This window comes from Cetorhinus maximus, chromosome 19, assembly GCF_964194155.1.
Source record: "Cetorhinus maximus chromosome 19, sCetMax3.hap1.1, whole genome shotgun sequence".
NCBI lineage: Eukaryota > Metazoa > Chordata > Chondrichthyes > Lamniformes > Cetorhinidae > Cetorhinus > Cetorhinus maximus.
The window spans coordinates 36,688,187-36,700,890 of NC_135897.1; the positions used below are offsets into that span (position 1 = coordinate 36,688,187).

A 12,704-nucleotide genomic window follows, 5' to 3' on the forward strand; every position below is an offset into this window, starting at 1 on the left:
GGGCACCAGCTCCTCCGTCCCTCTGCCAGTGTCCGCTACATCTGATGATGCTGTGATGACTGAGGAATGCCCAACCTTTTCAGGCTCCGGCAGCCAGAGGACAATTGCTAAGGTCATTAGGGCCACCAGGGCAGCAGAGTCAGCAGGCTGCCTCCAAAGCCACTGTCAGTGAGGGAAGGGCACCAAGATGCAGCACCCGTAGATGTAAGTTGAAGGCACCTTGAGCACAACAGGGGCGTGTCACAGGTGTCATTTTTTTATTCTTGTGTTAGGGATGGATGCTTTGTTTGTTCCTGTTAAGAACCATAAACATTTGTTTTGCTTGTATGGGCCGTGTTGGCTGGATGGTTTGAATGAGTGCCAGATGCAGCACCGGCTTGTCGAAGTATGGCATTGTGTGGTGCTGGCGTTGTATGTTGGGTTCTTATTTACTGATTGTTAGCAGAGGAGACAGTGCCATTGGATTGATGAGGCATCGATGCCTTGGATGCCTAGCTGAAACTTCGCTGGATCAAAGCAGCCCTGGTGTCCCTGCCTCCATGAAGATTCCTGTCCTCTGCCTCGAGGTCCTCACCCTGCGTCACCCCAGGTTCTTCCTCTGAGCCATTACTTGAGTCATTCTCCCTGGCCTGTGGAGCTACCTCGCTTTCCTCAGCCTCTAGTGGGTCCCACCTTGCCTGAGCCATGTTGTGCAATGATTATGAGGAAGGCACACTCTGGAGGATACTGCAATGCTCCTCCATTGCAGACTGTTCCAAGCATCTGAAGCGCATCTTCAGCAGCCCGATGGTCCTCTCCACCACCGGCCTTGTGGAGGTATGACTCCTGTTGTATCTCTCCTCGGCCTCAGTTCTTGGATAATGGAGTGGGGTCATCAGCCACCTCTCCAAGGGATAGCCCTTATCACCCAGGAGCCATCCATCCACTCGTGCAGGAGCCACGAACAGCCTTCATACCTGTGAGTGCTGCAAGATGTAAGCATCATGTGGACTCCCAGGGTAATGGGCACAAACTTGGAGAATCTGTGTCCTGTAGTCACAGACAATCTGAACATTCATTAAGTGGAACCCCTTTCTGTCTACAAAAGCTCCCGGCTCACCTGCAGGTGCCTTGATGGCCATGTCAGTGCAATCTATTACACCCTGGATGCGGGGGAACCCAACCATTACAGCAAAGCCTCATGCTCTCTCTGCCTGGCCCGCCTCATCCATCCGCATGTGGATGAAAGTGTGGACATGTCTAAAGGTAGCATCAGTCACAAGCATGACACAGCTGTGTGCAGCTGATTGAGAAACACGGCACAGTTCCCTCACTGAGCCCTGAAAAGAACCAGAGGTATAGAAGTTGAGGGCCACTGTGATCTTCAAAGCACTGGCCACATCGTTGGAGGCGATTTCTGGACCTATCATGTGACATATTGCTGTCACTGTGTCCCTGAAGAGGCGGAGCCTCCTGCGGCACTGGACCTTGAATATCTGGAGGTAGTTGGAGCGCTGCCTGAGCACTCTAAATGCTGGGTAGTGGTGTCATCGGCGTGCCCTCTCGCCTTGGCTTTCCTGCTGGTCCTGCACCAACTGAGCCCGTGCCTCTCTTCTTAAAGGCCTGTCCCTGGGACACTGCCCGCACTCACCTGGCCTCCTCTCCCTCCTGCCCCTCACATCCCCTTCAGAGGAGGTTCCACTGGCAGAATACACTACCCCCATTAGATGGGATCAGAGGAGCAGTGCCTTGAAAATGAAAGAACATTGTGCTGCAATATTCAGGGGAACATTCCAGGGAAGTTGAGGACTTGAGACTTGAAAGGCAGGCTTGACCATCAAAGGAAATACCAAGAAACTGCCAAGAAACTCTGGGATAACTCACACAACAAAGGACTGGCAATGACAGAGAAAGTGCTGCTGCTCCGGGGACCTTTTATCCCACCCGAGGATGAGGAAATGATAAAAATGTGAAATCCGCCCACCTAATTTGCCCGTGCGATGAGCTAAAAATTGCGCGGGCAACGTAAACTCGCTGACAATTGGCTTTTTAATGGCCTTAATTGGCCCTATAATTGTCGGAAGGCACTGCTTCGATTCCCGTACGCACTCGTACGTGCGATGACATCAGGCCTCACACCAGATGTTTTCTCATGCTATTTTACATGTGTTCAGGTCGGGTGCGCGCCCAACCTCGGAATGCAAAATCCTGGCCATTATCTCTTGTTTCTCTCTCCACAGATGCTGCCGGATATGCTGAGCATTTCCAGCACTCTCTGTTTTTATTCCTCTAACTCCCTTTGACTGGGAACTACACAGGGTGCAGCATGCCTGATTTTGAAGAGCCAAGCCGCTGGATGTCTCAGTTGCACTTGTTGGCAGGGCCTTCTGCATAGAAAGGGAGTGATATAACAGTTGCAGCTGGAAAGTAGCGGTCATAAAATCTCAAAGCCCGAATATCCCTGGGGAAGCTGCAAACGTAGGTAGGATATTACCTTAATATAAGAGCAAAATACTGCGGACGCTGGAAATCTGAAACAAAAACAGAAAATGCTGGAAAAACTCAGCAGGTCTGACAGCATCTGTGAAGAGAGAAAAACAAAGTTAACATTTCAAGTCTGTATGATCCTTCTTCAGAGCTGAAGAGAAGTGGAAATGTGATGAAATTTATACTGTTTAAGGGGGGGATGGAGCAGGTGGAGCTGGATGGAAGGCCAGCGATAGGTGGGGATAAAGGAGGGATTGACAAAGATGTCATGAACTAAAGGACAAAGGGATTGTTAATGGTAGTGGTTAGTGCTAAAAAAGGTGCTGATAGTGGCATAAAGGCAAGAAAGCAGAATGTGATTATAGTAGAACAAGGGGAGCATTGTGTAAAAGGACAACATGGAACAAGTGACAGATGGCCCTGTAGGGGATGAAGGGGCGGTGGGGGGGGGTGGGGGGGTGGGTGGGCTGTGGTGGGGAGATAAAGGACAGAAAATGGGATTGAAAAAGAGATAAAAAAGGAATAAAAACCTCACCTATCACTGGCCTTCTATCCAGCTCCACCTACCCTACCCCCCTTAAACAGTATAAATTGCATCACATTTCCACTTCTCTTCAGCTCTGAAGAAGGGTCATACAGACTCGAAATGTTAACTTTGTTTTTCTCTCTCCACAAATGCTGTCAGACCTGCTAGGATATTGTCTTCTCAGGCCTATTGATAGTTTCTTCAAGTGGCTCTGCATCTGGGGTGCCTTCCACAAAAGACAGAAGAACATGAGGTATGAGACCTGAAAACATCTGTTACAAAGATGAACTTTATAAAATTGTTATGTTTTGGGACACTCTCTTTAATTTAGGCTTAAAAAGGAGGAATGAAGGGAGTCATGTGACCTGCTCTGAATCCTGCCTGACAAGCTTGGGTGGCTTAGTTGTTAAAGATTAAAGCATGGGATGGGCGGCCAGGGTGTTTTACAGGGAAGATGATGCATGATCTTCACACTTGTAGACAATCGCAGGAGCATCTGTGCTGACTATGGGTAAACTGTTACTCTCCAAATCCCACAGGGAGGCGTTTGGAATGTTAGGTTTTATAAACAATTATACTTTAAATTGTCTATTTAGTTTCAAGATAGAATGGCGTTGGGGTCTAAAGGATAGCTAATTAGCATTTCTACTTGGATTCAAGACCCATGTGATTGACATTGCCATGGAGATGGCCTTTGAAAAGAGAAAAGTCCAGATAGGAAGCCATTGTAGGATTAGGTTGCAGGTTTTCTTAATTATCCCAGAACCTCACAAACATGGTCAGTCAGCAAGAATCTGTGCGTATGTGAGAGAGAGAGAGAGCAAGCATAGAGAGATAGAGGCAGCCAATTTCTTTGATCACTATAACGAATGTGGGTGGGAGCCTGCACTTGAATTGAAGAGATGAAGTTTGTGAGGACTTAAACAAGGCTGGAAGATTCGCTGAACTTTGGTAGAGGGAGGGATCTCCAGGATACCCCTCACAATGAAAGTTAGTTGGAGTTTAGAATTTACCAAGCCAGAAAAACTAAAAGGAAGCAAATCATCGGGGGATAAGACTAGCTCTGGAGTGGTTCCTGGAGAATTTTTATCAGGAATTGAAAATCTCAAGCATTGTCTAACCAAAGATAGTTTAATAATCATTGTACTCTGGCAGCTGATGAGGGTAGATACACTGAGGTTCTGCAATCTGAAGAAAATTGATGAATGTACAGTAGAATCTTCAGCAAAAGAACAGATAGAAAAAATCTTGCAGTTAAATCACACCTTTCACAACCTCAGGGTAACCCAAAGCGCTTTATAACCAATGAAGTACTTTTGAAATATAATCACTGTGCATGATTTTTCAGATGTCAGAGTTCCCCATCTGCCACCTGAAGAGTCAGTGGAAAATGTATCCCTACTGATCATGGCTGCCCTGTAGCCATTTATCACTCCAAAGAGTGTCAATTGGCTGGAGGCGAGATTTCTGCCCCTCACTTGAGATGAAGGCCAGCCTCAGGGAGTCTGTAGTCTCAGCAGCACTATCTTGAGCAGTGTACACTGCTGAGACTGCATACAGTCTAAATGTCAGAGCCTCCAGGACCAGGTAAGTGTGTGGTCTTGTTGCAGGTATGGGAGAGGAGGCCTGGGGTAATGGGAGAAGGGGCTGAGGGACACGATGGCGAGGCCAGACAGGGAAGGAGCAGCCGGGGAGGGGGACAGACATCGGAGGGAGGGCGGGTCAACTGCAAAAAGGTCCAGTGATGGATGCACCATCCCCTTTTCCCGCCCGAGGCCCAAGCAGGGTTGCTGGGCTTCTCCAACATCCCTGAACTCCTCCTGCCAGTTGGAAAATTACAGCAGGGTGGGAAATGACCTGGGAAGTGAGCAATAATTGGGCCTCAGTTGGGGCATCAACGGACAGGCCGCCCTAGGTCTCATACACCCTCTGAAAAATTGCAGACAGGTTGGGGGCGAGTGGGAAGGCAGCCTGAGGAATTTTACTGCCCCCCTCCACCGCCTACAAATCCTCCAGTCGGTGACCATAAATGTCAGCCCATTGTTACAATATAAGAAATGCGGCTTTCAATTTTGCATAACAAGCTCCCGCAAACTACAACAAAATGAATGACTAGATCATCTATTTTAAGTATTGGTTGAGGGATTAATGTTGGCAAGGAGTGCTCCTTAAAATAGTGCTGCATGATCTCTTACATCCTCCTGAGAGAGTTGAATGAGCTTCAGTTTAATGACCCATTAAAACATGGCACATCAACATAACACTTCCTCAATGTTGCACTGAAGTATTTCTCAGACTAGTTTTGGGTAATGAGCAGAAAAATTAATGATACGAAGAAGGAACAGAATCGGGGATAGGACAGAGCCCTGGGGAATCCCAAATGATGGAAAACACCAAGGTATAAGCCAAATCATTTTCACCATATACTCAAAATTATTGTTACAATCTGTCCACCACTAAATGACACCCCAGATCTCATAGAGTACAAAATGGGAAACAGTTTCCACTGTGGGCACATACAGTATTGCACTGGTTACGTTACAGTTCAAGTTTTTACTAAAATGTAGTTGCCTAATCAAAACTGTAAAATCTTCCATGGATCTGTGCAATCAGGCAAAATTAAAAGAATGTAATCAATTTTTTCACTATATTGAAATTATTCATTGATCTATTTAACAGTGATAACCTGGTTCAGTTTTTTTAGTATAGCTAAGAATGGATTTATCACCCCATAAGCATTTTTGATCAGATCTCCAGTTCTCTACCTGTGAGTAACCTAATTTTAAATAACCAAGAATGTCTTAAAAAATATACTGAACCATTTACTAGCCAGTTTCATTATAAATACTTTAAAATATGTAAAACAATTAAAATGCTTCACTAGTGCCTGTGCAACTAAGAAATGGAGCTCAATGTGAAGACCCTGTTTAACAGGCCACAAACCGGTTGTGTTGATGGAAACTGACCATTCTCATTATTTTGATCTGGGGGCATGGTCAGTTGTATGGGAAGGGCTGGCTTCTGGCAAAATGATTTTTAAACCATCATTAAAAGCCAAGAAAACTCAATTTACGCTGGCTGTAACTTATGCTTGAACATCTGCAATCTTTTGCAATTGTTTGGCTGTTCTTACCCAGATCGTGCTGCTATAACTCTAGGTCAATTTGTTTCATATTTCATTACCTTGAATGTAAATAGCTTTAGGCTCTTCGGTAATGCCCAGTACATGCCAGGGATCCATTGAGCCATTAGGGAAGACTATCCGACTTCCTTTGATGTTATTGCCTCCATAGTTTTCATTGGTGTGTTCGACAGCATCAGCAACTACAGTGTCATTAAATGCTGGGCCGAATAAATCTACACATTGCTGAAGTTTGTAACTATAATAGAAGAAATAAAACTAACATGTATTTGTGAGACTGTCTACCTTACTAAATCAAAAGATCAACAATAATAACTTTGCTCCTTAGTGCCTGTATTTTCGGAGCTCCACAGCATGTGTGCACGCTGATGGTGTTGGCTGCACCAGGCATCACTGCCACATGCACAGGAGCATCCACCACAATTATGCAGAGTAGGCAAATTGTGACCTCAATCACTTGCTGCCAGTTTTGCCATTTTAAGAGCTCATCGCTCCACAAATGCTGGCTGTTAAACGTGCATAGCTGAGCTCTCATTCAGCAGCAAGAACAATGCCATGCAATGCACCCCCAACCGCCCCCCCCATTCCCCACCAAAAACCCCACCAGCACTTTTTAAAGGAATCATCAGCTACCTACAGGTTAGTTACTGATTGATTTCTACTGCTTGCTGCTGCGATTGTAGAACAGTATGGTGGTTTTGTCAACTCTTTAAAGTTGCTGAATTCTACAGAGAGTGGTGTGGCACATCCTGTAGGACTTTGGTTTGACTTCAAGAAATCTGCACAAACCACTTGCTCCCACTTTGATTACAGCATGACAGAGAGAATAAGGAGGCAACACAGAGCAGGATAAGCTGTTGGAAAAGGGAAGAGGAGGAACAGGAGAAGGACCCTCAGCAGGAGGCCATTTCCATTAAGCATGCTCTGGGAACAATTCTCCGATTGCAACCTCAGCAAGGAACAGTGTATCCAATGTTTTTGCTTCACTAAGGATGCCCTCGTTGAAATTGCTACCTGGTGCAGCCACAACTGCATCATTGAGCAGGGCAAGGATGGCATTGCCAGTATCTAGGAAGGTAACTGTGGCAATTAACTTTTAGATGCTGTCCTCCTTCCAGGCTGAAGCAGCTGATATTTGCAACATTTCCCAATTTGCTATTCACTGTTAGGTAAGGCTCTGTATTCCAGGAGAGCTGACTACGGTTTATTTTCTCTTGCCAGAGAGCAGCAAATGGGGCGAGCATGGACTTTTTCAAGGCTCGTAGGCATCCCTATGGTACTGAGTTCCATTGATTCTACATGCATCATTTTGTGGACACCCCTATCAACTCCAAGATGCATCAATGGGATCTATTTCCTCAATGTTCAGCTGGTGTGTGATCATACACAGAGAATCATGCAGGTCAGTGGCTGATGTTGTGGCAGAACATTCTGTGGCAGTCCTCTGTGTCAGCTGCATTTGAGTCATCATTACAAACCAGAGGGTTGCTACTGGACAACAAAGGCTCTCCTTTGACGCCTTGGCTCAACATTCGTGAAAGCGAGAGGAGTATGAAGTGGGATTTGAGAAGGAGCATAAGACAGGAACATACCATCATCCTGGGTATATTTAGTGCTTCCGCTTGCAATGCCCTCTATCACTGTCAGCATAATAATTCGCAACACCATCTCCTCCAAAGGCTCAAGAGATGCTGATTCTCGATTCTCTGCTGCTGCCTCCTGTTATTTACTACCTCAGAACTTGGGAGATATATTACAGTGGGGAAAGAGGGAAAGCATGCCGTTTGGAAAGCACAAGAGACAAAGTCACAGCAGTATTATGCCAGGCAACAGATTTACCATGGCAGAATCAGTACCTGAACACAGTGAAGCAAGAGTGAATGAGAAGACTCGAGCATGTCAGATATGCAAAGGCACAGAACTGCTGCTGACACGATTGCCAACTGCGTACTCTGGAAGTAATCCATGCATGCCAAGAGGCCAGGCCATTTTTCCGCTTATTTACATGAACAGTGAGCTTTTCTGATTCTTTTGTGGTTGCTTTCAACCATTCTCTAAACTTGTTGTAGCCCGTCAACAGCAAGTAGCAATTTCTACCATGAATTTTAATAGGTGTAATAGAAATTTTCGAATGAGGGGTACCACTATGCACTGTGCTTACATATCTGAGGCCCCTATAGCAGATGCCACTGGTGTGGCCATGCATTTAATGCCACACTGCAATGTAACTATTGCTCCATGATATTGTGGGAGATGGCATTGCACATCTTGGAGTCTGTCCCTTCACACAAACAAGTATGCTTTAAATTCCATTTGTAAAGAGGCAAGTGACTCCTCAATATATCATTGCTGATGGACCAGCCTTTTTTGAAAGCCGACCCACTGAAATGTGTAACCATATGAATGTGTATTCATGCATGTGTATTCAGGTCAGCAAGCTGGATCACTGTTCTGTACCAGTTGGCCCATCATCAACCAGTTCCACTGTTACTTTTCCTCACCAATTGTCAGTACCTCACAAATGCTTCTTTATCATCAAAGTCTAGATCTTCCAGAGTGTGTATGGTCTGTGTGCTGGTAGTTGTTCCAAGTGAGAGTGGTTTTGATGGCTCATACTCAGAAATGCGGTGTTCTTCTTACGTAGTTGATGATAAGAGAAAGGAGAGTTATAGTTGGCTGACCTATGGAATCCCTTTCTTGCTTTACATTCTCTTTTCCAGATGGCATGGAAAATGTCATTGTCGTCTTATTTGCTGCGCTTTTGTCGACACTTCTTCGAGTACAATGTTTTCTGGCATTCATAATTTATGACTGTAAATTTCTCTCCTGCCATTACTTTTCAGTGATTTGTGCTCTTCATTTAGTCATTGTACTTTCTTCTGGATCTCTTAGACCATAAGGTGGAGATAATGTTTACATCGTCATGTATTGTCACAGCTTGCAACTTCTTTGTTTGCTAGGAGATATGTTTCCTCAGTAAGACAATTTTTTGCACTTTTTATGTCTTGAGTAAATGAGTTTATTCGTCAACCGAACTCTAACTGCATGCCTTCCTATGTTCTCATCATTTGCTGTTTGCAATCAATAATGGGGAGAGACTGAAGTAAGAATAAACAGTGATGGTTTATTGAGACATAGGGCAGAGCATCAGATCATATGTGCTCACTCAGAAACCTGCAGAACTAGACTTACAGTTCCCAGATGCCCGCACTGTACAGTGATTTGTCAGTGCTGTCACATGATCAGTACACTTGCATTCTCTTAGAGGGACAGGGTACCTCACTTTACCACATCACTCCTTTAATGGGCTTACCAATACTCATACAGCATCATCAGTAAATTACTTTTTTCACAGTTGGGGTTTGGTTATTTCTTCATCAGTTGTGTACTCCAGAGCTGGATTATCAAATTTATCAACATTTTTCATGATTAAGTGGCTTGTTACTTGCTTGAGAAGTGTGAAGATCAGTATTATTAGTGCAGCATGATTTTCTGCTACTTTTAAAAATATTGTTACAAACAAAATCAGATTCTTACAAGTAAAACACACCTGTGTTTTTGCCACATTTTAAATGTGCATTTACTCAGGATTATTGTGCATTAATGTTCCTCATTCAAGTTATCAATAGAAACAGAGTGTAAGATACAAGTTACCTAGAATTCAACTTACCTAAGAGGAAAGCCAGAAAAAGGCTGCAGTGATGAATCAGTTGACTGATAATAGCCAAATTCTGTACATGACTGATAGGCCCATTGCCTACCTGGAATGAGAAAAAAATGCAGTTCAAATGTGTAAACAGATAAAAATACATTTGTCTAAGCTCTTCCTAGTGGGTAAATGCACAAGCTAGAGTAATACTGAACCAAATATCACAGGTTTGACTCCCAGTCTGTGTGAGCTAGCTGGACCAGCAGTTCAAATGCTACAATTGATTTCAGTGCCTATGAGCTACTAAGAGGGAAATGTTTTTTACTTCTGATCAGAATCCAGTGAAGCCTCCTACAAAATGCACATTTGTCAACGTTTTTATAAGGGCAGTATCAAGCTTGACTATTGCTTCCAAAAGTTGAACAGCTTGCCAACACAAACAGTCTAGACTTGCATATGTGGAATAACCACTCTGGTACCTAATGGCCATGGAACTGAATGCCAGAATAAGATGCCGTCATCAGGAAAGAAAGGGAGAAAATTTGAGGGACAAAAGAAAAAAAAATAGCAGGTACCATTTTCAGTGTTGTTATGTTCTAGCTTCACAATCTTTTCAAAGGCTTTGTAATATTGGCAGTTAAATGTGAGAGTGAGAGTGAAACAGCAGGCATTTTGAACACAAGCTTCCTGACTGCAGTTCTGGCACACCCACATAATGCAGCATTTCTGAAACACTAGCATCATTAATATCATGCAAATTCTCAAGCTGGTTAGGCACTCAAAATATACTTAGAAATGAATTATGTAACTCAGGAACTGTGTGCTTTAAATTAAAACATATAAAATGTACTGTGAGAAGTAGTTGAACACTGCACTACCCAGGATTTTCTGGTCCCGCACTTTTGGCTGTTCTCCAAATTATCCTGTCCCGGCCATGGCGATGCCCACTGCTGGCAGGACTGGAAAATCCAGCCCCTAGTTTTCTTTTATGTTGTTCTGTCACTTAGACTGGTACTGGTTTTGCAGAAGCCAAATTAAAAAAGGGATTTAGTTTATACAGGTAAAATATTGCTATAAAGGCCCAAAAGTCATTTCTGACTTTTTAAATGATAATTTTGAGAAGGCTGTTTTTACTGTTTCTGCTAAATAATAAGAGCTGATGATATAATTTCAAAGAGGCTAGAGACTGTTAAGTTGCATTTAATGGGAAATACATCATCAATAGGAATAGTCATTAATCTACTGTGGTTCGGCTTTGAACTGTTAATTGTTCATTAACATCCTTATTGACTCAGGAATGCTCACAGTAATAGTTCCCATGCTGAGTTCATCAACTCAAACTATATAACAATTTAGACATATTAATGTTGAAGTCAGATCCCTAAAACTTAAATTTAGAATCTCACAATGTACACAAGGTATTTCATCGCACAGTAATTCACACTCAAAAGTAAACCTTCAGGTCCAACATCAAGATCTAGTCTAAAAACAGAAGTTATGATGTGATTAAATTAATTCAATCAAATCTCCTCTCAAAGTGTAAAAAAAATACAAGTGAGAAAAATGCACAATGGTTGATAAAAAGGTTAACCCATGAATTACCAAGCTCTGCACCTTAAGCAACTCAAGCACCCAATATATCATGGGTACAACTTTGCACCACACAACTACAGAACACTGTAAAACATAGCAACTAAGCGCGTCTTGATGTGGCTACTATAATTGCAGAGGCCAGGCAAATACATTTTATTTTCCTTCAACACAGTTCTCCTGTTAAGACATCTATGAAACTCATGAAACATATAAAAGCTGGCTTGTACATAACTGAAGATGGCCAGATATGGATGATTGGTCAGTTTTTCACCAATCAGTTTAGTTAGCAGTTTTCTTTTGCAATAAGCGAACAACAATAATATGTGGTCTTATGTCTGGTGACATATTAAGTAGATGGTGTTTATCGTCCGTGCAGACCAATGACATTGTTTCCCCATCTCTGGTTTTTATAGGGTTTGCCCAGCATCTGGCAGCTAGAAATGAAGTCATGAATCATGACTTTCATATATTGCTAATACTGTAGAATCAATCCTATAACACAAAATTCAAAATTCTACAGCATTGCAGTTCGATAAAAGTGACTAAGGCCGCATCATCGTGAATTAATTGGCACAGTTCCTACAACACTAAGATATGGATTAAATAATTTAAAAAATTCGTTCAGCATCTCACTAAAAATTGGGTCAAGGAATTATAAAACTGTTTCATTCCTCCATTATTTTTGAATTCCGAAACACAATAAAACAGATCTTGATAAAAGCAGTTTTTAAGTATTGATTGCTTTCCTACTTCCATCTGCTGCTGGTGCAGCCCAGGAGGTGTTCAACATATCAGATACAAACTTGCTGTAACTTGCATCTACACATTTCTCTTCATATGTCTTCAGTAGGAGCTGTGAAACTTTTATATATCTCTCATAAGGTATGCCCACTGATGAATTCTCCATTATAGTACAGAGCACGTCAATGGTGATGTTAACGCCTTTTGGGTCCTGTTTATAAAACATCCGGATAAATTATTATAGACACTTAAAAGAAAATGCATGAAAAAGATTAAAATAAGAAAACTGCCTATTTCACTCCTCTCCCATCAGCATGATGAGTTTTAGCAAAGAGAAGGCTGAAGATTCAAAATTAGGAAGATGTTTGACAGGGTAGATGTAAAGAAAATGCTTCCGCTTGCGGGGAGCCCAAAATTAGGAGTCATACTTCTTCAGCCAGAGGGTTTGCTACCACATGGCATTGTTGAGATAAACACATTTAAGAGGTTGAAAAAGCATATCAGGCAGAGGGGAATAGAAGTAATGACAATATGGTTAGATGAACCAGAGTAGAGGAGGCTCATGTGGAGTATAAACACTGACTTGA

General features: G+C 42.9%; 1 protein-coding gene across 1 annotated transcript in view; it reads right to left on the reverse strand.

Moving 5' to 3' along the window:
* prss59 (serine protease 59, putative) overlaps positions 1-12,704 on the reverse strand; it is a 70,752-nt gene that overhangs the window by 15,524 nt on the left and 42,524 nt on the right. The window contains exons 6-8 of the mRNA XM_078564428.1: positions 12,127-12,328; positions 9,805-9,895; positions 6,176-6,372 (exon numbers count right to left, since the gene is read on the reverse strand). Coding sequence (XP_078420554.1) covers positions 6,176-6,372; positions 9,805-9,895; positions 12,127-12,328 — 490 coding nt within the window. The remainder of the gene's footprint in view (positions 1-6,175; positions 6,373-9,804; positions 9,896-12,126; positions 12,329-12,704) is intronic.